Source organism: Triturus cristatus, chromosome 4_2 (assembly GCF_964204655.1).
Source record: "Triturus cristatus chromosome 4_2, aTriCri1.1, whole genome shotgun sequence".
NCBI classification, from domain to species: Eukaryota; Metazoa; Chordata; class Amphibia; order Caudata; family Salamandridae; genus Triturus; species Triturus cristatus.
In genome coordinates this window covers 221120332-221147187 of record NC_140586.1, presented here as the reverse complement: position 1 = coordinate 221147187, position 26856 = coordinate 221120332, and the positions used below count along the sequence as shown (strand labels likewise).

The 26856-nt window shown below is 47.3% G+C and overlaps 1 protein-coding gene across 1 annotated transcript in view; it reads right to left on the bottom strand.

Annotated features, from left to right (window-relative positions):
* Positions 1-15919, bottom strand: part of CBX7 (chromobox 7) — a 70612-nt gene extending 54693 nt beyond the window's left edge. The window contains exons 1-2 of the mRNA XM_085601276.1: positions 14675-15919; positions 10886-10929 (exon numbers count right to left, since the gene is read on the bottom strand). Of these exons, the coding sequence (XP_085457402.1) occupies positions 10886-10929; positions 14675-14743 (113 nt within the window). The 5' untranslated portion in view covers positions 14744-15919. The remainder of the gene's footprint in view (positions 1-10885; positions 10930-14674) is intronic.
* Positions 15920-26856: the final 10937 nt, after the last annotated feature.

Here is a 26856-nt window from a genome sequence, read left to right as displayed (position 1 = left end):
CCATATACACATACTGCAGCGCAGAAATCCGCACACCTTTCAATGGAGCCATCGCACTCCCCCACACCGCAGCCAGTCCATTTCATGTTCCTGTCGTGGAACATCAGAGGCCTAACAAATCCACAAAAGGGCAAGCAGGTTTTACAGCATTTTTCTTTTTTTTTTTTTTTAAATGGTTCAAATCTTATTTGCATTTCGTAACAAAGGTCAACAGTAAGCTTCGCATAGGTTTACCAGCGCTAGTCAAGTCAAGCAACAGTACATTGAAGTTTATGGAGGAAACCAGCTGTTTTACTACTGCAAATGGCCAAAAAAGAAAACTTACCCTACCCTCTCCATCGACCCCGACCCCCAACTAAGATACCAAATCAAGATAGGCTTACTGCTCCTCAGTCCGCTGAGCTCCCTGAGATTCCCCTTCAGGCGGTGTTGATAAACGCAGCAAACAGAGATATCTCGGGGCAGGTAAGCTCTCTAAACTCTGAGCCAAGGTGGGTTAGAAATGGCTGCCAGAGATCCACGAAGGTGGAGCTCTTCCCTGCCAATGTAAGAGTGATCTTTCGCATCCCTAGGACCTGCCAGAGACGACGTAGCCAGCCAGTGAATGTGGGAGTACGTGTAGTCCGCCAGTGGAACAGAATGTTTTGCGTAGCCGAGCCCAGCGCAACCACCATCCGGCGACCTCGCTGTAAGCGAAGAGGATATGTGAGAGGGTTGGGGAGGCCCAAGAGGATGTAGCTTGGGAAGCGTGAAAGCAGAGTATCGAAGTGTTTATCTATTTCGTCAACGACCTGTGCCTAGTAGGCATGCAGCTGCTCTCAGTCCCACAGGTGATGCTCCAGTGTGAGTTACAAAACAAAGATCCACCTCTAGGGGAAGAGAGGGGCGGAGGGAGGGGGAATAAAGACCTGGGTTCAGATAACTAAGGTGGTGGTGTGTATGTATCCCACTATGGTTAGACACCCACTGTGTTTGTTTAAATACCCCTCACACACCAGAATTGCCCTTGGTGTCATGCTTCATCATAGGGGTCTTCCCGCCCCGCTGCGGGACGGGGCGTGCTACGACCTGCGACTACGCGGGAGCACTGATGATATAGTGCTGTGTGTGATGCAAAGGGAGGGTCTGAAGTGAATGTAGGTTAAGTGTATTAAAAAGGACCTGGCCTCTTTAGACGTAAAACTTTAATAGGTCATGGGAGGCTGGTACTGTTAAAAAAAAGTGGTGCGGAGATGTCCTGCGTAATGTGAGGTTACTCCTAGTATGTCGACATGTTTCGATGCAGTAAGGCATCTTCATCAGGACAAGAACAAGATCCCTCCTGTATAGATAACGTGTACTTATTTTAATGAGTATAAAAATAAGTGAGAATGCAACTAATAAAGCATTAGTATACGATACCTAATGGTATGCTTGTATGTCTGAAAAGAAAGAGAAAAGTGATCAGACTTACACCACGTTGTCTTTCTCTCAATATAGAATTGCTCACCAATCCATAGTGTGTGTTTTCTGTTCTCTGTTTGTAGTGTCTCGTATTGTTCTTTTTCCTTACAGGTCACCGCACCTCTTTCTTGCAAAGTTAGATTTCACGTAATGTCACTTTGTGGCGCACCGCTTATTTTTGCAGGTACCACGTATTGTTTCCTGGGACACTAAGCGACCACTTTTCTCTTTCTTTTCAGACATACAAGCATACCATTAGGTATCGTATACTAATGCTTTATTAGTTGCATTCTCACTTATTTTTATAGTCATTAAAATAAGTACACGTTATCTATACAGGAGGGATCTGGTTCTTGTCCTGATGAAGATGCCTTGCTGCATCGAAACATGTTGACATACTAGGAGTAACCTCACATTACGCAGGACATCTCCGCACCACTTTCTTTTAACAGTACCAGTATCACACATAGCACTATATCATCAGTGCTCCCACGTAGTCGCAGGTCGTAGCACGCCCCGTAGCGAGGCGGGAAGACCCCCATGATGAAGCAGGACACCAAGGGCAATTCTGGTGTGTGAGGGGTATTTAAACAAACAGTGTGTGTCCAACCATAGTGGGATACACACACACACCACCACCTTAGTTATCTGAACTCAGGTCTTTATCCCCCCCCCCCCCAGAGGTGGATCTTTATGTTTTGTAACTGATTCTGTGTGGAGGACGTATCCACCTCCAATGCCCGTGGAGGGCTTTACCTCTACACTCCCTAATCTTGTTATTTATAGGATGCTCCAGTGTGCCCCGTTGTCCACAACCCCGCCAGCAGTCAGCACTTTGTCGGGGGTCTATCGAGTGGAGGCATTCAGGTGTGTAGTACCAGTATGTGGTTACCTTAGTCAGAGTCTCCGTCAGTCCCATATTTCTTGCTGAATGTCGTGCTCTGTAATATATCCCTTCCATTCTTTGTGGCTGAGGGCCCGATCGCGCTCCCAGCGCATGCGCCCTGCGTTATAAGCATGTGTATGGCCAGCTAGCAGCATCCTACACACATATCTGAAAAGAGCTTTTTGTCGGATGAGTGCGTTAGCAACCACTTTTCAGATGACGCAAGGAAACGCTATGCATGTGGTTTTACAAGTGGATGGAGAGACCAGTGTAGGAGCTGGAGATAGTGGAATCGCTCCGACTCTGGAATCCCATAGTGCAACCGGACCTGAGTAAAAGGGAGAATCCCATCAAGATCAAACAAATTGTCCCAGAGACAGGCAACCTGTAGGGCGCCGGCTAACGAAGGAGGTCTCACCCATCCCCAGTTGGAATTAAGGGTTATCTAAGACCGGAGTGAGGGGAGACTGGAAAGAAGTCAGGTTGTATTTGACAGGTCTGATCCCAGGCATCAAGAATCGTCCTAGTTCTATGGGAAGCATAAAGATTGGCAGGATTGTCGGCCCTGCGCAGGAAGGTAATTCTCTGCAGAGTCGTGGCTGCCACCCCCTGGTCTTGAAACAATCCGTGTTTCTCCGATTCGAGTCTGCTCCTTTCTACTAAGTGTCTGAGTTGTGTTGCTTGAAAGTAGAGTCAGAGATCCAGGAGCCCTAGTCCGCCCTCCTTGGAGGCAGCCTCACAATTGCTCCCTGCATGCGGGGCGGTGGCTCCGCCAGATGAATTGTGACAGCTCCGAATGAAACTGCTTGATCCACCCGCCGGGTGGTCGTAAAGGAAGAGTCTGGAAGATGTATAGTATTTGGGGTAGGATAGTCATTTTTAAAGCAGCCACTCTCCCCAGCCAGGAAATCGGGAAGTTCTTCCACCGCCGCAGATACGCTCGGATCTGTGTCAGCAGTTTAGCGTAGTTGGTGGCGGCTATCTCTGGCAGTGTGGGCGCCAGCCGAATGCCAAGGTAGGGGACAAGTCCGTTCGCCCATTGAAGAGGGTGAGCGGCGTGTAGGCGCGCCTGGGTAGAGGGTGGCATGGAGAGGTTAAGCGCAACTGATTTTTCAACATTAACTTTGAAGCCAGTCACCCGAGCAAAGCGATCCAGTTCCACCATGAAAACACCCAAAGCTCGAGAGAGATCAGAGAGAGACACCAGGACGTCATCAGCCTAGAGGATAATGGTGTGGACGTCCTCCCCGAATTTAATCCCAGTAATACAAGAGCTGTGCGAACACATTGGGCAAAGGGCTCCATATATAGCGCGAAAAGCAGGGGGGAGAGAGAGGACATCGTTGGCGGGTCCCCCTGGAGATAGGTAGGCGGGACGAGGTATGTCCATTAACTCGGACCGAGGCCGTAGGGTGTTGATAGCAGCTGAAAATTAAAGTACGAAATCTCTCCCCTAAACCCACGTGGATCAGCACTTGTTCTAAAAATGGCCAATGGACCCAATCAAAGGCCTTCTCCGCGTCTATGGTAAGGAGCATGAATTCCCCGGGGACACGAGAGGCCTTCTCAATCATGTGAAGTACACATTTAATGTTATCACTCGTCTGGCGTTGAGGGATGAACTCCGCCTGGTCTGGGTCAATGAGTCCCGGCATGCGGGGTGCCAGTCGGGCAGCCAAGATCCCTGTAAAAAGTTTAAGGTCAATGTTGAGGAGCGAGATGGGGCGATAGGCCCCACAGCTGGTCTTGTCCTTCCCGGCCTTCGGGATGACCGCGATGGCCGCTTCCAACATGTCCTCCTGTATTGCCCCAGTGATCGCAAAGGAATTAAAGAGGCGTGTCAAAAGGGGAGCTATTGTCAGGCAGAAGATTTTTATAAAACACAGCTGTGTAGCCATCCGGTCCGGGCGATTTTGCCAGCTTGAGGCGTGACCTCTTCCACGCAAATCTCCCTCTCAAGTGGTCAGCCTGAGGTTGCGTGAGTGAAGGAAGTTGTGCTGGAGCTATATACACGTCTCGCTAAGCGAGCTATCTAATGTTTGCGGCGCATACAGTTGAGCATAGAAGTCGCGGAAGACATTCGCAATGCCCGCATCAGTCATTACCGCTCGTCCGCACCATTGCGTAGTTCCTGGACCCCTTGACGTTGCCGAACCGTGCGCAATTTCTTAGCGAGTAAACGGTCGCCGCCCCGCGTGTAAAAAGCCTGTTGCAGCGTATTCCGCCTGATCATTATCAATGGCCGCAAGTTGGGCCCGTACAGCGCGCAGCTGCCTCCAGATCCTAGGCGCCCCGGTGCGCTGGAGCATCTGTTCCAGCTCCTTAGTTCGTTGTGTAAGTTTGTCCCTCTTACAGTCAGCATTATCTGCCGTTGCAATAGCAATGATCTCTCCCCTTAAGACTGCCTTAAGCGCTGCCCAGCATGTAGAAAGTGGGGTGTCATTGTTGTCATTATGGGTCATAAAGTAGTCTATCGCGCGTTGTATCTGTTGGACAACGTCTGCATGGTATAAGAGGGTGTCGCGCAAGTGGCGGGGGGGAGGGTCGCTGTAGTGGAGGAAGCGTGAGGGTTATCATCTCAGGTTCGTGATCAGAGAGTAGCGGTTAAGATCTTCGACTCTGCCAGCAGGGTTCGGAGCACCTCCGTGCCCAGAAAATAGTCTAGGCGGGCACAGGTCTTGTGGACACTGAAATAAAATGAGTATTTGCGGTTATTAGGGTGCGTAGTATGCCAAAGATCCACTATCCCCAGGTCCTCAAGCGATCTAGTACCCTCTGGGAGAGTGCGCCCGTCTGGCCAGAGCGCTGCGACGATCTGTCGGAGTTGTGAAACACCGCAAAATTCTACGCTCTACCGTCGCTGTGGCTTCAGTCAGTGCTTCATGCAAGAACTGTTCTTGCCCCTCGTTAGGGGCGTAGATAGACCCTATCGTGAATGTCAACGCCCCAATGTTGAACTGGTATGTGGGAAGTCTCCCTCTAATTTTGGCCTCCCTCTGAAGAACCTTTCCCTGGAAGGAGCGGGAGACCAGGATGGCCACCCCTGCCGTTTTGGTGGCGCTAGAGGAAAAAAGCTGAGTGGGGAAGAGACGAGATTTATGGCGGTGAAAGACCCTGGCCAACAGGTATGTCTCCTGAAGAATGCAGATGTCCGCCCCGAGAGTTCTAGATAAGATAAGATTGACCTCCGCTTAATGGGATTGTTAAGTCTCCGCACATTCAGGGTAAGAATACGAAGTGTAGGGGGGAGTCATCTAATGGGCAAGAGTCCAGTTGTATCTCAGAGTCCCAGGGTCTAGCAAGCAGGGATGAATAGTAAGCAAAGGAGGCCCATCACTGCCAATATTACAAAAACAGTGGACGAGGGCCCCCCAAAAAAGGAAACAACAACCCCAACAAGAATCAAAACTACAACATCATGTTTGGAACAAGAAAGTCAGTCATCCCAGGATGAACAGAAAGAGTTTGGTTAGGGGTCCATGGAGTGGCCAAGGTTACCGCCTCAAAATATAAAGAACAGGCAGCCTCCTCTACTGTCATGAAGGGTGGGTTTTCACCAGTTCCTCAGGGAGTGACTCCAAGGCTGCCTTCTGGCTCATCGCGATTTCGGCAGGGTCTGGCCGTTTAGGGCGTCTGCGGCATTGCTGTTTCTGCAAGACCGATGGTGAAACGCCAGCCACTAGGCTCAAGCCCCGATTAATTCCTTTCTCTTGGCGGAGATGAGCCGTTATGGGACGGAAGAGCCTACGTTTCTGCAAGGTAGTCGCCGCTAGGTCTTGGTAGAGGGTGGGACGTTGATCCTGATAAAAACGATCAGGTGCATGGCCCTGGCCTTACAAACAATCTTGCGATGGGCCCTGTCAATTTTAATTTCGGAGGTGGATAGATTCCCCAGCAAGTGGTTGAAGAGCCCCTGCACATAGGCGAAGATGTCCCCTGCCTCCGAATTCGTGGCCACCCCATGAATCCTTATGTTGTGCCTCAGAGAGCGGTTTGAGATTCTCCAAATGCGCTTGGAGGTCGACCTGCTGCTCGTGTATGCGAATGACCTCTTGCTGAAGCGAGGAGAGTTCAGTGTCCCTGTCATCACCTCTATCCTCCAACGACGCAATGCGTTCCCCAATGCTGTCGACGTCCCTGCGGATGTCCTTTATCTCGGAGGGGAGATCGCGCTTCATGGTTTGTAGAGCCTCCCGGAATGTCGTAAAAAGGGACTCAATGAAGGCCCGGATCACCGGTTCATCCTGGGTTATCTCGAGACAGCGGATGGCCGCCGGTACTTGGGATGAATGGGCCATCTTGAGAGGGCCGCTGTGTGCGCGAAAAGAGGTCCTTCACTGGGAGTTCAGGCTTGGCGTCCTTCTGAGTCTTATCTCTCCTGGATCGGGTGGAGGACATCCCTGGCGTGAGTCGAATGATGGTCGAAACAAGATCGCGCGGGTCAGCCCGGGGCCAACTTCAATAGCAACTCGAAGCCCAGTCCAGCTTCCACCACATGCAGGGCCCGGGGTGCGGCAGCCAGAACGTCGAGCGCACCCCGCCCGTCCCAGTCGTCTCACAGCAGGCACTCACTCCGCACACCCCCAGGCCGTACCCTTCTCAGGCCGCAAGTCACCCACACCAGGAAGGGCCAGCCACATCGATGGATGAAGCCCGGCGACGTCCTTCAGACCCCTAGGCAGGGGCCACGATATCCCGGGAACTTCTGTCTCCCACACAGGGCCAGCTGTTGTCTGTCTCAGAAGCTTGCTGCACTTCCCCAGCCAGGTGCGGCCTACTTCAGGAAGCTTCCTCCTCTGAAGGCCAGTTAGGGGACAGTGCCGGGCCTGTTCACCAGGGCTCTCTGTTTGGTCCACCCCAGGTCGGGCGGCCGCTACCGCCTCCAATTCAGTCGGCAGGAGCTGGACATCAGCGTGCCAGGTGTAGCCCACCTCTAGGGGATGCCAGCCATGGTGGCACGTTCCTCTCTGCCAGGCATAGGAGCGCCCCAGGTGCTAGGCAAGCGCCATCACTCCAAGTCCAGGAGTCAAGCAGCCCGCGGCGGCAGGAAGTCGCCCGTCCTGAAGCCCTGTATGGTCACCCTGGGCTGGGGAGGCAGCCCAGGACGCCGTCAGGTTGTAGGCCTCGAAGCCGCTGGGGCATCCCCTCCTGCCCCCAGGTCCGCCCCCACCAACTCCTGTAACAAATCTCAAGGGGGGGGGGGGGGGGCACGCAGAGCTGAGCGGTCGTCAGGCTCTATCCTCCACTGGAGGAGGCGGTGTGCAGGAGTGAGTCTTCTCCGCAGTGCGGCTACAGCATGGAGGCAGGCCGCGCCACCGCTGTGGGGGCCCTGAGGCTCGGCGCGATCGGCTGGACGTCCACTGCGGCTCTGGCCAGATTCCACTCCTCCAGCGTCCAGCAGCTGCCCCTGGTTGAGCAGTCATGAGGCACCATCTGCCACAGGCGAAGGCAGCGGCATGTTTGAGTGAGTCTCTTTCGCGGCGCGGCCACAGAGTGGAGGGAGGCCGCGCCTACGTCATGGAGCCCCAGGGCTCGGCTGGATGTCAGTTCCGGCGCTGGCTGGATTTCACCCCTCAGCTGCAGGGTCGCTGGCGGCAACTGACGCCCCCGAGGACAGTACATCGGGAGGCTGCAGGCTGGTGCTGAAAGTCGGCAGAGAGACAGCAAGGCTCACCTCGCCACCATCTTGGCCACGCTCTTTTTTTTTTTTTTTTTTACAGAAAACCCACCTCCCCTCTGGGAAATTTCATTTTGTTTGAATCAACATGGGGTCCTAACAGCTATTACTTCTGCTACAGCACATATTCAAGGGGTGTCTGCACTTTAATCCATAAGAATCTCCTGTTCCATCCAACAGCTTCCATTTTAGATGAGGATGGCAGGTACGTCTTCGTGACCGAGACATTGGCGGGCCATTCAGTTATACTAGCCAACGTTTACGCCCCCAATGTTGAGTCGCTTATGTTTTTTCAGGCACTACACACCATGATTGGATGAATGGACTTCAAACATATAATTATGGGGAGGACTTTAACCTGCTGAGGTAAGCCTTGTTTGCACTGTATCTTATGTTACATCTGTGACACTTATGAGCTTCAAGATCCCTATAGCAGAAACAATCAGCACGAGCCAATCTATTACCCAACTTCATGCCAAATCATCACACTTGAGCTCTGTGATTCTGCACATTTATTTCGTTCTGAAAGAAGCCAGATTGAACATAGGTGGACTTATAACATCACCCTATTGTAATTTAGGGCAGCACATTTAGCCCTCAGGGCTTTCCTACAATCCCTGACAACCAACAATACTCCAAATCAAGAAGGCACAAGATCAAGAACTCTGTTGCTCTCAAGTCGGCTTATTTATTTCAAGACAATAACGGCAGTTCAGTTTCTAGGAGTCAAAAATGTCCCAATCGTACAATAGTGAACTTTGCACCTTGTCTTCAGAATGCATACAGTGAGGACATTATGAACATTTGATGATTTCAAAAAATAGATCAGCATTCACCTACAAGTGAAAAAGATACTCCATCTATAGTCTCAGCAGAGGGTTTCTACCATTGCTTGACTGGAAGAGACCGCGTCGTCTTAATCTGCCTGTGGCTAAAACAGGCTTGTACAAGTACTTCATAAATGTATACCTGGCAGCCACAATGGCATAGAGGAAAAACCCAGGATATCCTTTTTACAGCCCTTATGATGGAAAACTGATGGACATCGTCCTTGTTTCTGAATAAAATAGCGTTACCATCTGAGCCAATACACAAAGCCACTTAGAAGAGATAACGAACCTCTACTTACTCTGGGAACTGCAGTGTTCCAAACCCATACTGTGTTTCTTTCAAAATGTTTCAGATTTTCTTGTTAACCATTTCTATGCGGACTTCTATTTTTTCAAGAATCACAGCTCTCCAGTAGAGAGATTGCTACATGGCAGCTGTTAGAAAAGTCCTTCGATTTTATTATGGCGAAATCACAACAGGGTCTCTACTTATAAAGAACCAACGCTCCCTTGGGCATTGTGTCTCGCATAATGCTGCGCTATCAGCAAACAAATGTTTACAGGCAAGCGAATGGCTTATTTGACCAAAGGGAGGAACAGCAGCTCCCGGTGCCCCCCCCCCCCCCCCCAATTTGCGGCCATTTGTAAAATAGCTTCATGCAGACTTTTCTGCACTTTGACAATATACTACTGCCTTGACTCTGCCTGAGCAAATATCGTGGTAGCCGAAGCAGCATTAAAAAAATATTTGGTTACGTATTGCCTGGTGTTCCATGTGTAGTCGCCCCCCCCACACCCCCTACTCCAGCCTGTTCACGCGAGTTATGGAGATTTTCTTGCTATTCTAGAGCTTATGACTATTAATGTAAAGTCTGCAATGCAGAAGGAAAATCTACATGTTTGCAATCTAATTTTGTCTCTTAGAAATCTTCATCTAGTCATAAACCCACTCAGCTCCCTGACTAAGACTTCATAATGGTTAAAAGCTGTGAGGTGGGATTCCACAAAGCCATCACAAATGACTGAGGCTCTGAAGCAACTCACAATACAAAACATATGGAGATATGGAAGCTTCAATCCCCTTAAACGACTGTTAGTTTTTCGGCCATCCACCTCAATATTCACCACTATTTCCTACAGGTTTTCTTTAACACTTATGCAGAGAAGATCAGGCGCACCGTTTTAAATTAAACATATCATTTTAAAAGAGAATTAAACACAATCTGGAAAATGTGCCTTAGATAGGCTACAACTGCTTACATATACACCCAAAGCATGTATAGGATTTATATAAATTTAAAAAGTGTTTTGGGACCAAGCACATGGATGGGACTATTTTAACTTGTATTACTTAAATGAAAATATCAACTTTGGAGAACTAGGATTATAAGTATGTGTTTCCTTTTTCAAGAAGCCTGCAAAAATGTAGCACAGTGGGTAGGAAGCGAAAGTCTCTGCTGGCGCTCCTGTGAGATGAGGTGAAGCTCAGATGCAGAAGAATAAAAGATCAAAGCAGGTGGTTCCGTTCAGTCTCGTAATATCATTCTTAAGGACTCGTGCAGCAAAAGACAATTAGTTGCGAAACAGATTCCGTTAAAGGCGAACATACACGTTATTTTTGGTGATGGGAATATTAAGACAAGGAAGTAAAGCTCTGGAACCCAGACTCACCTGGAAATTTAGATTACATGAATGCCTAGCACTGATATTTTAAGGAGAAACCGAGTTATCTTTCAGAAAACAAAAATTCAGTTAGCCTATCTTGATTTTCTTGTTTTTAGAATTGTAATTTACTTTTCCACGATATTCTATTTCGTTCGCACGTTTCAGTTCAAGACTTATTTGTGCATGCCATAGATAAAAGATTTGCTTTGGGTCTGTAGACAAAACATGGGCACCTTTTCTGGATCGCTTATCCCCTCTTAGTGATGGACTTGTTCCTTTTTGGGCTGTGAATAAACATGACAATTTTGTTCTAATAATATAAAAGTACTCTTATTAGCACTATTAAAGCATGGGAAAAGGTGATAAGAAATTAATAAAGCTTACTTTGGTGGCCATCCTTTCCATTTCACCAAATACTCCACTTTTCCCTGGAGAAAGAGAAATAAAGTTTAAAAAGGCAAGTGTCAGTGCACGCTATAAATAAACACAAATGTATACAGCTGGTATTAAGTGGGCTGTGGTCTCTTGAATGAGGATGAAACCTAAATGGGCTGCTTTGGCCCGTTCCTCATTTGGCCCACTCCATCTGACTACCCCACCCAGTATTTCTCAGATCCAGCTGTGTGTGAGGCTACCTTTCTTCCTTAGAATGTATGCCTTTATTGGGCCATCCGCTGATGATGGGGGCAAGAGCTAGAGTACGGGTACACTTGTCATGGGTGTTCAAACTAGTGCATTAATGGAGGGGAGGGACTGTAGCCCTCTCGTACATTTCTTTAACCAAGACCAATCCGGCGAGGCAATCCGCTCCAGTCCGATGGCTGCTACAACTCTTGAACATTTCATCAATCCTTCCCACAAAAGCAAGATCGACTAATCAAGCCCTCGTGGCAGGAATACTCCTCTTGCACACTTCTTTTCCATCATGAAAACCCTCAAATTGTGGGAGAAAGCCAGTGGTATTGCACATGCATTCAGGATCAGGAGCAAAGTTGCGTTTATGTCTTTTCTGGACAAAACGATACAATGCAATGAAAAGTGGGATGGGATGTATTCTCCGGGATTCGACTGGGGAAAACGAGAAATGAGGATGGAAACCGCAGATGATGTGAAAGGACAAACCTGTAGGCCTACTTTAATTCCAACCACAAAACCAGTGAAGGGTTGTCTGATTATTTCAATGCAAATAAGTCCTTTAACATTAATCAAGAACGGTATAAGGAAGTAGTTCTTGTACTTCTTATGTTTGGAATTAAATTCAAATAATTAAACATTTGTGAGTAGGTTTCCCCTGTAGATGGCAGTCTTGCATTACCTACGGAGCTGTGTTTCCTTTTCTTATGCCATCAAATGTTCCCCTAAGCTTATTTATTTGTATTTCGACTTTCTCCTTTAAGGGGAGTACTGCAGTTTTCTTCAGTGTTTTTAAAAATCCCTCATGTTTTAAATAGATTCATAAAATATGAATAATATTTATTTACAGAGGTGAGCCGCTGCCCCTCCATTTCGTTTTAAACTTCTTCGTATATAAAGTGACTGAAAAATACCAGTTAAAAAACTGGATTATGCTTCTAGCTCGTATGTAACAAACCACTGAAAATCGCTGGTTATAGTTACCAAATAAGACACACAAGAACATGCGCCACAAGCGATGGTATTTTCTTTTTAGCTCTCTCTGTTACTGCACAGTTTGCAAACTAGAGTTTTGAGCGTGTGCTGTGCGCGTTTGCAACCGTAACTAGCAGATTTCAGTGGTCTATCACGTTTGAGCCACAACCATAAATAGCTTTTTAACTGTCTTTTCATCGAACTTCACTTTTTTTTAAAAATATAGTACCTAATTTCCAATCCCTGCTGTACACGAACTTCAGCAGTAGGCCACAGAAGTTGGCCAACCCTCTCACCTCCTTTGTATGCCACGGGGTTGGGTACAGGGCAAACCGTGCGGATAGGCCACCGCCCACTAAAGGTTTGTGCTCCAGAAGTTGGGCCGAGGGCCAGGTTCTGCGCCTAGCTCTCGACCGTTAGTCAACCCCGCTGTGCACAACCGGCCATACATAGTAAGAGTTTCAGCCTATATTGCACAGCATTTGAGCGAGCCCGGGAAAGGGCTTGATCTTTGCTTGTGGTCAGAGACTCGTTAAGCTTTATTTTCCTTTTCTTAATAAACAGCATTAAACTCTTGAGTCAGAAGTGATTTGAGGGCTAACCACAAAATGGTGGCTGATTCCGGCACCTAAATGCCACTCACGACTCTTGAATCTTAAGTGACTCGCGACACTAGCTAATCTTGGTGTTTTTCCTAGTGTGGGACCGACCCTCAGTTTCCACACCTTTCAGTACCCCTTAACCCTCCCATAGGGTCAGGCACCTGTGAGGGCCGCCCTTGGATGTGCAAACATTTTTACACAAGGACAAGATAGCTGAAACAAATATCAGCCCTTATTAAGCTAATCACATTTCTTAGCAGGTGTATACACAAACGTATTAACCCTTTAAAGCCTGCTAAATAATTTTTTAAATTCTAATATCTCAAGAACTACTTAACAGATTTACACCAAAGCTCGCTTTTCAGTAAAGTTTTACTTTCGTGCCAACTGGCGTAATTTTCCATTCAGCAGTTTGGGCTGTAGGTATAAGCAAGGTTTCCTGTGGGAGCCAACTTGGGGAAATTACTCCCCCCCCCCCCTTTTTTTTTAATTTTAAACACCCCCACCTTGAACTTTATTTCCCTGCACGAAAATTGGCATGTCGGACCGTAGGTGATTAAACTCGTGATATGCCAAATTTTGTGCAAATCCATCCACAGGATCTAAATTCATGGGGGGCAAACAAAAAAATAAAAATAGAAAATGCAGCTGCACCATAACTACACAGTACCTAGCGCCACTGTGTAATGTAATATTTACATACTCTCAAGATATATTTACATACGTAATCTTACTCTTAATCTTTTTACTTGCCTGTCTTCTCAACAAATCTTCGTTTGCGATGCCTTTAACATTCTGCATTTTGTGGCCCGATATTTCTGCATTACAATGTTTTTTTTTTAAACTTAAATAATTATTACATCACCTAGAGAGGTGCTATTTCAGCACAGCCACAAAGTAATCCCAATAGGACTATTACATCTCAGCAGCAAATCGTTCTAGGAAGTGTGACCTAATATAACCTGAAATTACCCTTCTAGGATTTCTTCGAGGACAGAGTACATTACATCATCATCCCATCTGACACCTAGAGAACATTTTGGCCAAGCCAATTGAAGAAGCCATACACAGTTGAATCAATAACAGTGAACCCCTCAAGTTATGCACACAGGACAGCACACCCAACAATAAACCAAATCTAGATATCTTTTATTAACATTGTTACCTGTGTTGTGAACTCTCTGGTACATGTGACAAATACAGATGGGTCCGCTGAATTGATCGCACGAGTCAAACAAATGACATTTCCTAAGGCAAATGCTTTTTAAAACAAATGTTTAAGACTTTTCCAAAACCTCCCTGGGAGAGCAGGACGTGTTCTAAAGATGGCTGGGATAAGCAAGGGGAAGGGTCATACGGGGTCAAGACGTTTTCAAAGGGTGAACTGACATATTGGGTTGTTGTTCCACCTGGCGTTAATACACCACTCCAGAGTGTGTAAAATGTCTGGGGAGACAGGATCACGTGCGAGTGATCTAATTAGTGGAGCTCGTACCTGATGAAGGACGAGTTATGTATAGATTGTACAACCATGCTCCAATGGGACAAAGAAGAGGAGGTGGCTTGGCGAATCCTTTGAAGGTTGTCACGCCATGACTAGAATACGGCAAAGGTGAAATGATACGTTAAGAGTGGCATGGGAAGGGAGTAAATTCCTCTATTTGAGCAGGCATGAAGAACAAGGTTGTAGGGGCTGGAGCTGGCAATGTACATTAGGTGTGGCTATGTTCTACAGGTGTACAATAGGGGTGTGAAGGGGAGGTCCCTTTAACGGGCTTTTCAGGCAACAGTCACAGGCTGCAAAACACCTGGGGAGATGCAGGCCCATGTAAAGATTGGAGTATGCACAAGGAGGAATTAGATGACAGAGATCCACGTGGACTTCAGATACCAAGCGGGGGAATGGTAGGGTTTCTGAAACAGGATGGGGGTCCTGGATGCTTAAGCGCTGCTTTCTCCTCACCTTCCTGATGCGCTTCTTGCGGATGTTTTCCACAGCGAAGACCTGCTCTCCGATGGCTGACAGCTCCATGCACCAGTCGGGGCTGGAGGCCCGGGGCGGTGTAAGAGGCTCGACACGGGGCCCCACGAAAGCAGCAAGGGCCCGGAAGGGCGGGAAGAGACTCAGCGGTTCAATCGTGCAGGGTGGCTGCCGCGAGCAGGAGAGAAGAGTAGATTCGGACAGCGGCAGCACAGGGCAGAGCCCCGCTAGGGCAAGGGCCGCAATCTTCAGCTCTTGGTGGGCGCCCTCTTGCACTACACCGACGGCCTGCAGCCGTCTATTCGCTAAGAAGCACCCGCGCAATGCTCTAGCAAAGCCCTAAATCTGCAATGCCTGTTGTGCCTTTATTCAATAGCCACCATAACAAGTTGAAGCGTCAAGGGACGGCTCCTTATCCACTCTGAGCAACCCCAGTGTGTGCGCCCTCACAACGCTTGCTGTTCTCCTTTGCAGTACGAGTGTGCTGTCACGTTAGCAACCCTTTCTCACTGTATCTTTCTAACGTACTTTCTAAGAGGTTGTACTTTGACCACGCCCTTTGCCATGCAGTGCGTGTAGCGCATCCCCAATCTCTAACACTGCACCAAACTATCCTTGCAGTGCCTTTCCACCGTTGTGTGTGCTATCTAGCAGTGAGCCTCCCCTACTTCTCTCAAGGAAGCTCACCAAAACACGTGTTTGGCGCACCCGTATCAGGGCCTTCAGACACACCCCCTTTAGCAGCGAGCAGATCCAAGCTTATAAATGCACAGCGATCAACACTCCCTCGATCGAATGCAAGTAACCAAATATAACTCACAGGGAAATAGTCCCTTGTTGCAATTCCTGCAACGTATAACCCGCTCAGTGCAGTGAGACACGCCCACCCTCAGTGCAGTGCTCGCAAGGAACATCAGTGCAAGGCGCCCCCTCCCTCGGCAGCGCCCAATGTCCCCTTCAGTGTTTGCAATGACAGTTAACAGTGATGTGCTGTGATGACGCAGAAGATGCGCTCGTGACGCACTAAGGAGTAAATAACGCTGTCGCCTGCACGGCTGCTGCAGCCCGATGCCTGAGACGGAGCCACTGCAATAGCGCGCGAGTCGCTGGCTACGAACGCAGTCTTGGGCTAGGATAGTAGCTCTTTGGTGAGTGACGCAGTCCCGCTGCCGCCCCTGCACAGCTCTCTCTGCCTTGCTCTTCCCGCTTCTGGAAAACAAGCTGCGCAACGTTTTCGCACCACGCCTGCGCATTGCTGACTCACCGCCGTCACGCAGACTTGTAAACACCCACGTGTCTGCGTCAAAACAGTGGCCATCTTGGAACGGCATTAACTAGGCAGTAGCGGACTCCTCTATTCGCCGTTTTCAAATTATTATAGGACGGACTTCCGAGAGGTCAAGAGGAGTAGGTGGTACTCCTTTGACAGTATGTAGGTCCTGCGATCTTTTCGGAATGATGATATACAGGCAATCTTTTTAGGGCGCTGCGGCACGTTGTGGTGCATCCTTACCATAAACACGAAGAAATGTCCATTTTGGAATGGGAAAGAGTAGACAACCTAAAATTAGTAGGCTTCCAGAGAACGCTAATCTTAGGTCCAAGCATTCCAAAATGTGCCGGAAAGTTTACGAACAAACTTTTGGAGTGGCATTCTGAAGCCAAGTGTTTGACACTTATCTTTTACTGTCCGAGATACAATTAATGACTTGTACAGTCATTAAGAGTTTTCACAGTTGCAGGATGTGATGTCGTAGCTCTATAAGTAGGCACCTTATTATTCCCTACTCCGCCAGGCTGGATTCTTTTCTGTTTCTCGCTGGTTACACACAGAAAGACACCTGCAGAGGGGTTGCAGTAGCCAAATGAGTTTCACAAAGTGAGACTGATATTTTAAATGTAGTTACCGTAAGGTGAACAACCAACCAAAATACAGACAGAATTATTTCGTCTTTTTTATCCACCCTTTTCCCCACACACCCCCATGCGCTAACACTGCCTCATTGCACTGAGTAGATTGTCCTGCTGTCGAACTTATCTGTGCAACTCAGAAGTGACTGCTAGGGAAGGCTAATACTCAAACAGCAGAGAACATCTTGGATCTGGAGTGTGCTTTGGGGCCACTGAATTCAGACTGCTGCCATTGACAGCCGTGCTCCCCTGAGTGCAGCATGTGCTACTGACAGGCTCTGGTGGAATCACAGTCATAAAGTCAGCATCACTGCTTGGAGGACAAACACATGACAGCTGACGGCAGGTTGGCTAGCATTTCTAAAATGTGCGCTTGGCCGTCGGCATTGGACGTGACTACAAAGACCCCACACAGGGGACAGGAGGGCAGATGAGGCCTAAAACTTGTTGACTTTTAAGTTAATAGCATCTGGCGGGCCTGGCAGTATGTCAGAAGGCCTGGAGGGGCTGGCTGGACTAGAGAAGAGAGACCATGTCTGGCAGCAGTTGAAGAAAACATCCTGCAATGCCCCCTAGCATTATTAACTGCACTTGTGCCACAAAGAGCACAGGGGTTGTATGGCGCCACCATAACAGACAGGCACAGCAGGCCGAGCTGCATGAGCCAATCATCAGGCGTGGCAGATAAGGCAGCAGCCACATGGTGACGCAGTCTTACACACAGCTAGATGAAGGAAAACTGCCTGAAGTTCAACACGAACAAGACAGAGGTACTGATTTTCAGAAACAAAAGCTCCCCATAGGACACATCCTGGTGGCCCTCAGAAAACGGACCAACTCCTACCCTCACTGACCACTCTAGCCACCTAGGCATCATTCTGGATAACAATCTAACCATGAGCTGGCCCAGTACGGGAGGCAGGTCCTTTTCATTCTTAGGACCTTCAATATGGAACAAACTCCCTCAGGAGTTATGGAGCATCTCAGCCACCTCACAGTTTGGAAGAATCTGAAAATGTGGCTTTTTAAATCAGAACTAATAGTGATGCATAGTGCCAGGACACTCCCCGGAGTAACAGAATGCTTTATAAATGACCATTACATTACGACTCAGGTCAACTCCGTCTCCTCTACCAGCTTCTTCGTCCTCTGCATGCTTCGTAAGATAATCAAATAGCTACTCCAAATCTCAAGACGCACCATCACCAAGGCCCTCATCTTCAGCTGACTGTACTACTGCAACGCGCTCTACGCAGGAATTTCAATTCACCTCCCCCGACTACAGACCAAACAGAACGCTGCAACCAGACTCATTCTGTATAGCCCAAGACAAATCTACACCACTCCCTACCTCAAGGAACTCCACTGGCACCCTGAACAGAAGAGATGCCAATTCAAGCTCCTGACCCATGCATGCAAGGTCCAACACAACTGCGGACCTGCCTACTCACACCACTGCCTGAACTTCCATCCGCCTCCGCTCTGCGTCCCTTTCTCTAACCCTCACCCCCTCAACCGACACAGCAGATATGGAGGTCACTCCTTATCCTACCTAGCATACCAGTGAAGACATGGAGCGAGCTACCCTTTCATCCTTGGACCTCCCCATTTCTTCCAGAGTTCCGAAAGTCCCAGAAGACCTGGCTATTAAGCTAATCAACTGGACCCTGCCAGCACCTGATACCCAAAAGGGTGATAAGTAGCGCTCTAGAAATCTGCTGCTTGATTGATTACTAGCTCAGAAAAGTTCACACCTCCCGGCTGGGCTGAGTCAGTGATTATCTGATAATAATTGCGGCTGAACAAGCTGGAGCACGAAGTGTGCTGACTGCCCTATATAAATGCAGCACCCCTTATAATGTTGGTCCTAGAAGTTATAAAACAAAATGAGGTGATAAACCCATGCACCGGGTCTTAACGGGGATGTAACCACACCAATAGGCTGTTGGCTTCATTCATTGGGTCAACCTAACACTACAAAATAATTGTTACTCTCTGAAATTGCTAATATAATACCACTCTTTCAAAGTGTGCTTAGAAATACATTCAACATTCAGATCGCAGCTAATGTACTACTTGTAAAGACAATGACCGCCCATTGCTTTAACAGGTGCTGAAGTCAGTGCAGTCACCTAGAGACAACTGATGTATAAACAAAGTAACGTTTAGACTTAGTACAATAATGCAAGACAAACTATACATTTTAATATCAGTTTGTTGATAATGGCAAATCCAGGATCATTCTCTCCGCCGTGCCTGCTTCTTATACATACAAACTATGCACTAAAAGACATCTGCATGCTAGAGCCAAGATCTTAACGTTACTTCTATTTGAGAGATTGATTAAGTGATGAGCTGATAATTATAACTGCAGCTGGACAAGCCGAGCGCTTAGCTGACTGCCTTACAGGAATGCAGCGCCGCTTATGTTGGTCCCAGGAGCTATAAAAACAAGCATTGAAAATACAATAGGTCTCGCCTTTGATTAAGTTAAAGCCATTAGTTTTGCTAATGGTATTGTATAGCAAAGCAAGTGGCTTTAACTTAATGAAAGGTGAGACCTATTGCAGAGAGGTTCCCAGGGGAGGACACATCTGGATCCGTCCCAGACACAGCGTGTGTTTACAGACTCTGAGAGAGCGCACACACACTGTACCCAGACTCCCACATAAACAGCAACAGGAAGCTTAAAAAAACACAGAACGCATCTTCAAATATACCCATTTGTCTTCAATTCCAATAACGACCCACACTTGAACCTCCCCACCCCATACTCTTTTATGTACTTGACACTATACAAGGCAAGAGCCGTCTTTGGACACTTCAGGATTAAACATTATGTACACAGTAATGTGTGTCCTATCGCTGACTCGTCGCACAGCCAAGTGTTGTGCTTAAAGTACACAAACAGGGTAATGTTTTTTGGGTGTGTTTTTTTAGTGTGAGTGTGCAGAGCCCTCTTCCCCGTTAGTGTAGTGCACATACGCCAGTCGTGATTTCATTCATCCGAAGTAGCACCGTGCCGCCCTCCAGGAAATACGGCGTCTGGCAGGCACTTTTCAACAAGCAGGGGGGGGGGGGGGCAGATTGCTCAACCAATGTGTACAATTCCATACAGAGTCTGCACAATAACGGAAATGTTTCTTCACAATAGTAGGTATCTTTGCTCGGTAGAACCTTCCAACATTGTCACTGTATCATTTACAATTAGGGCTCCCTGTTTTCCGTTTTTACTGATTTTTACAGATAAAACCAGACAGAAAACACTGTCTCTTCTGTCTGTATTTATTTTTAAAAGCAGAAAAGTACAGATAATTTAGCTTCATTTCAGTGATTCACGATGCTGAGATCAATGACTTTCAGGTTAGTAGCTGTACATAATGACAGCATGCGGAGCTATAAAGCTCAATGAGATGTACTTTAATTACTGCATATCTCAACATGTAAATGTGTTAACACTATTTTTTTAATATGGATTATTATTTTCGTATTTTTGGCTGTGTAATGTGCTAAAACCTGACAGCCATCTTAGTATGAGTCCACGTTTATTGGTTAAATAAATGCAGAAATATACGAGTTATCACCTCATCTGTTTACAAAACACAAAATAAATAAGGATAAATACCAATAAGATGGGCAAAAAATAAATATGGATAAATACAGACGGATATGTTCAAAAAATAAATACCATAAAACCGGGAGCCCCTTTTACAAGCAATAGGTAAATGACATTGTTTTTTGGTTTTGGTTTTCTTTTGTAAAACATAAATAAAATGCATTCTGATTTAAAATGGCAATAGCTAAAATGTTGTAATGTTGTAAATAAATAAAGACAATATGGAGTCCATAGCCGAATACCATGACTGCCTGTCTTGTTACCACCTCGTGTATTTTATTCTACCACCCTGCACTTCCGGTCTCTTTAACAAATTAAGCAGTGGGTAAACCTAAATAAGATCCCCAACTTTAACCATTTTCCAGAGCTCTACATTTTTCATGTTTTGCTACAGGAACATGTGGGGGGAATGTATTCCCTGTGGTTTATTATTTGTGAATTTCGGTGGAGTGTGTGCTGTGTGCTTTAACTTGGATGTTTTAACAAATACCCGCTCTTGGATGTCCCCAGCAGCCTCACATTTCATGATTCACTAAGTACTACAAACTTCGTATGCTCCTGTGGTTGTCCACACTTCGCAGACCCTTCTTGTCCACGTCACGTGCCCCAGTCATTAGCGTGGCAACGTTTGAACTGCCTGTCGATACACGGTCTTTACCCAAGAATTCAGGGGCTTAGACTAGAGGCACAGTCCAGGGACAGATGCTATAAAGTGAGAGTGTGCAGAACACAAATAGCGCCAAACTCTGGGTGCGCAGGGGTTGCATCTCGAAAAGGGAGGTCCTTTTAAAGAGCTATGTGGCTCGGTACACAATGGTGGCGGGAGAGAGCTTCAGACGGGAGCTGTGTGTCCGCCCCTGCTGGCAGGCAGAGCACGCATACACACACAGACACACACAACAGTGAAGCCCTGCTAGCACAGCAGCATGCTTGTGCAGTGGGCGGTGTTGTGCTTGGACTGTCTGCACAAACACAAGGGCAGATGACATTTTTTTAAAAATTACTGACTGTCTCGTCGACACTGCGTCCTGGCGGCCACGGGCCGCACCGGTCACGTCCGCACGGGACTGCACACTGCTGCATGCAGCCACTGCCTCTCCCTCCCGCAGCACCGGCGCCATCCCATGCTGAGAGTGTGAGTCCCTCGATGCTTGCTGCCCCTCTGGCCAGGGTCCAACCACCCCCGCCAATTCTGATTTTAATGCGCAGGCTCCACTCCCTGAATTCACAACCGGCTAAGAGGACATGTTGCAGTTTGAAAGCTCGAAGCTTTCTCGCAGTTGCGGGATGAATACCGCGGCAGTGAAATGCGAGTGGCGAACTCTATTGCTGCACTGAGGGCTCACGGCGACTGAGTCCGGACTTCTCTCATTGACACTGCAGTCCAGGAACATGCCTCGCAGAGCAGCGCACATCTCGACCTAAAAAAAACAAGTACTCAAAAAAATAAGTTTAAATAACTAAACGGAGCGCGGTGACCCTCAATCGGGCGCCGCACTCCGAAATAAAGTAAACCAGTACTGGAAAAAAAAAATCAAGGCACATTAAATAAGCGCGGCCGAGCTGGGCACGAGCCGATGCAAATAAAAACAAGCGCAGCCAAAGACGACGGCGCTGACAATGTAAAGAAAAGAGTGCGTATTGTCTTTTAAAGGCCAGTGTGTAAAGCCGCCAGTAAAAGATCAAATCCCGGTGGGCGGGGCCAAAAGCGGACAGGGTGGCAACCCTCAGTGTAATGATTGCCTCCGGTGCAATCATTACTGTGTTTTGCATCATCCATGACGCAAAACCACGCGCACCAAACAAAATTGGAGGTGGAGCCGCGACACAACTTCTGGAATCGTATCGATTCCAAGAAGCCCTCGTATGGCGAGAGGAGCGCATGCACTGATTTCGCAAGGCCGAGACCTAAAAAGTACTGCCAGATAACCTGAAAATAATGCCTGTGTCACTCCCTGCCACCCCTGTGTTTTTGCAACGCAGACTGTAAGATCCGGGTGGGAATCCCGAGTCTCAAGACCTATGCACTAACACACTGCAAATCAGTTCCTGTAATACACCCCATACCGTGGCCATGAGTTTAAACTAGGTGGAATACTACGACAGGCTGCCAGACCTTCGCATGCAATGAACCCTCGCAGTCCGATCACATGGGGGGGGGGGGCGGTGAGGAGGGCAGGTGGCCCAAGCCAGCTCCGCAGCTCATGCAATGACCTGGAGGATGCTATGAACCATGTTGAGGCAGAGAATGCACTGTCACTGCCCTGTCTGTCCTGGACAAGGGCAGGCAGCGGGAGACATGCAAGCCCCCTGTGTCCCGCACAACAGTAACAATGGGCAATCATGGAAAAATTACAGAGTTACGCAAACTATGTGCTGTCCTCGCATGACCCTGCAGAAAGCATGCAGCAAGCAGGCGGAAAAGCAGGGGCAGGTTTATCATACTCAATGGCATGGCCACTTGCTCAGTGCACTGAGACAGGCGTTGCTTCTCGTTCACATCGGCTCCAGGTCTTCTGAAGTTCTGGTGCCAGGCATTAACCTACCGCTTAACCTGCAACCTTTCCCGGTACATCCGAAATCGGTGAGAGCAAAGAGAGCAACAGCGCCACGTTCACGCTGGAACGATGGTGCATGGCATTATTTACATTCGAACATTTTTCTTCCCACCACCCCCATTTGCACCCCCACCTCTTATTTACGAATGTCATATATACTTCGGGTGTTGTTATGCACAGCGCACTTAGGCGCTGTGTGTGGCTAACAATCGTACTATTTAAATAGCGGAACATTTGAAATACAATAAAAACCAGGCGGCCTGGGGGCGTTGGAACCCCGACCTGATCATTTTCAATTTAAAAAAGCTTACTGGAAGTGTTTCTCTTAGCTACGGGGGTTAATGGGCTAAACATGCATTTCTATGTTAAATGCTAGCAGCTTCCTTGTTTTTGCCAGAACGAAATGTCATGAGTGGTCTCATGCCGGGTGTTTTTCTCTGTATCCTCTGTGCAACCTGAAATGGATACAGAGCTGGCAGGCCCGCAGGCGAAGAAGACACTGGGAGCTCTCCCTTTCTGAGGCAGTGACCTTGGCCCAACCACAGATCAGGTCCCCGGTGTCTGGCTGGGGCTATTTTTAAAGGTAGCTGGCTGGGTGCATCTCACCGCACAAGGTTACCCACAGGTCAGGGTGCACAGAATAGGCAACTCCATGCAACGAGCGAGTTGCAGCAACTTTGTAACAGAAAATAACCGAGGATTCAGGAGACAAAACTGAGGCTAGGTCCGATGACAGCACACAGGCCGCTGCAGGGAGAGGCAGGCAGGAGGGAGTGGGGGCGGGAGTAAGGAGGGCTGCAAGGAGGCAGGGCGGGGAGAGGGGCGCTGTACGCGTAGCAGTGTTTATATGAGATCAAAACAGAGCCAAGCCCATCGGCGGCCAAGGAAGATGGCGACTGCTGGCGCAGGGGTCCCTCCCGACGCACTGGCAGGGACTTTCCTAAGTCCCCTGCCGCCGGTAGGGACTAACCTCGGAGAGGATGGGGGCTGGCTGATAGGTCTACGTTATCCTTCCTCAAAAGTAAACTGATGACCCCGAACTCGCGTTCACACCCATCTGACTCCCATGTCTCTACAGCCACTTAGCAACACAATCTATTGGCTACTAGGTAAGTATGACACCACCCGCCAGGCCTGGCTGTTCTGTCAAATAGCTGAATTGTGGGGCACGTAGTTGTGCGTTTAAAGGTCGTAGGTAGAGAACCAGAAATCCGAACAATCAAAGTGCTGCTGTTTAAAAGCCAGGATCTGCTGAAAGTCTCACGCGTGCCATGCAAAAGCTTGGCAGTGATGCAGTCAGACCTTGTGCATTATATATGCACCTCGAACACATATCGCTGGAAATATTAGGAAAATCTCACATCCACCTTGTAAGATTGCTGAAATACCACTAGGAGTTTACATTGGTACGCAACAAGTAAACCAGTCACATTTACTTCTTTCACCCTAAGCAAAAATTCAAGGAAGTTTTACCTGTTGTTGGGGGACCTTCTACCCATCACAGACACTTTGTTTTTCTTCCCAGAGTAATCGCTGTCAAAGGGCAGAACTGAAGCATAGCCATGTTCTGCTTCTAGAGGAAGGAGCAGAGAACAACCATCACCAACCACAGACTTTTTGAAGTTTTACCCTACTCTCTGATGCACTCTTCTCGCTGCAGCATTCACTGCCCTGGAACATTCCTGGTTTGTAATAAGCAGAGGCCACGGGGGCCTTTGGGACAGTACGGGGCATCTGCTTCTACATTTTTCCGACCGAAAGGCCACCAAGTGCTGATGCACACGTCTAGAGTGGACGCCATTGGCGAGGCTAGTGCTTACGTGCAAACCATAGCAGTAAATACACAAAGATTAAAAAAATATATAAAAAGCTCTCGGCTGTGGCAAAGGTAGCCTCGTGTTTATAATTGCATCGCGCTTTCACTTAAAGTGAAAGCGCGATGCAATTCTAAACATGCGCTGCCTTTGCCAAAGGGAAATGATCACAAAAAGTGCGTAGCGGCTAATTAGGAGACACTGTCTCCCGCCGCAAGTAAAAGATCAAATCCCGGTGGGCGGAGCTTAAAGGAGACAGGTTGGCAACAAGTGCCTATTGACATGCCTTCAGTGCAATCATTGCACTGCCTTTGGTATAATTCGTGACGCAAAACGACACGCACAAATCAAAACTTAAGGCGGAGCTGAGACGAGGCTTCTGGAATCGTATTGATTCCAAGAAGCCTCGTAAGACGAGAGCAGCGCGTGCGCTGCTTACATCAGGCCGAGACCTAAAAAGGTGACTAACGCATTGTGGTGTGGTGATGCGGCCACCAGCCCTGAAATGCATTATGCTCACCCCTGATGAGTTTTACTTGGCAGGGCTGTAAAGTATCTTTTAAACAATACATTAAGGATCGCTATGTTGGACATGCTTGCCAACTTACTGTGACAAAAATATTTTTTTAGCTCACCAATAAACATTTGGATGACATCACTAAAAATCACATAACATGACCTTGGGTTGGATCATTGCAGCACAGAAAACGTCATTCTGTAGGTGACACAGATAAAGTGGCAGTGTGGATTTTGACCTAGATGAGATCAACGCAATTGAAAAGTGCTGCAAAACATTGTCATTGCCAGACTGTGCAATGGAATGTCAAATAACAATAACTAGCAAAAGACTGAACTTAAAACACTGTTACCGTTTTGAATTATGCTGTGTACCACGCTTGTCTGGCACCAATCTACACATCAACATTTTACAGGCAGTTCAGGGACAATTAGCAAGCTCAAAATAGCGTAGCACACTATTTTTCACCTTACAGTGCTTTACGGATTACAAGCCCTTGCAGGACAGAATATGCTGCACTGGTTCTAGACAAGAGGCATCATAGTTGTGTTGCAGGTCCTCCTATTAAATCATACCAACCTCTAAACCAGGGATAGGCTCAAGAAGATGAGTACTAGCACATTGCTTTTCCTTTCTTCGTGTCTCTTGAGACATGTTCAGCTGCTGCTCACACTGTTCTTGTAATGTCTTTTTAGCATGCCAGGTTCTTTTTTTAAAGAATTGTTATTGTTAGCCCATTAGCAGTCTATATTTGCCTTCTCATCCACTTGGCATTTTAACCCTCGATTGATTAAAAGATAAATAACAGAAAGTTAGGAGCTACATTTTATATTACATTTTACAAATCTGTTAAGTGACACTGCGACACATAACACTATCAGCAAACAGCATTTTGCATTGTGGGACTTGGAGTTTTATATTTAACACTATCATTATGGGCTAAAAAACACCGTGCCAAATGCTTTCAGCTTAAATGCGAGAACTGGATAAAGGGTGTAATATGTTACATTATCTGCTTGTCAGCTATGCTTTAAAATCTTACTGTTGTCTGGTCCATATAAAAAAATGCCTAATTCACATGTAAAAGTCAACACTGCTCACATATTTTGAGTGTTGACTCTTTCATTCACATCATTAATCAAACCAAGCTTGGCCAATGCAACTTATGTTGTCTGGTGTGTTTAATATCACGCTTCACAACAAAGGTACAACATGGGCAGCAGCAGTGCAACCTTCTCTGACACAAAACAAGAAAAGGGCAAGTGGCAGGAGGAAAATCACACAAGTCTTCTTACTCATGCAGAACAGGTACAACACAAGTAGCCAACACAGTTAAAAAGGAATGAGACAAGTTAAAGGACGGTTGTACGCTATCCCTAAATAGACAAAGCATACTAGAAGTACAACACTCCTGGAAGAAACAGCCAAACTTCTTGTGGAATTTACTGCATATTCCTCTACTTGCATATGGTGATTAATCCTCACCAAACTAGTGTGGTATGTTTTTTCAATAGGTTCTACATATTACTGTACACTGGCTTTACAATCTCATAGTTTTGCATTTCCTAGTTTGGGAGATGATATATCCCATACAGCAACATGCATCTTCTCCTTTTGTTATTGTCAGACTTAAAATAAAATTGTGTGTAGGTTAGCTAAAAATGCATTTTACTAGTGTCGATTAAAAACAGGAGTACTGAGCAACAGATACTGCTTCTATTTTCTGTAGATATGTTTCAGAGCACGGA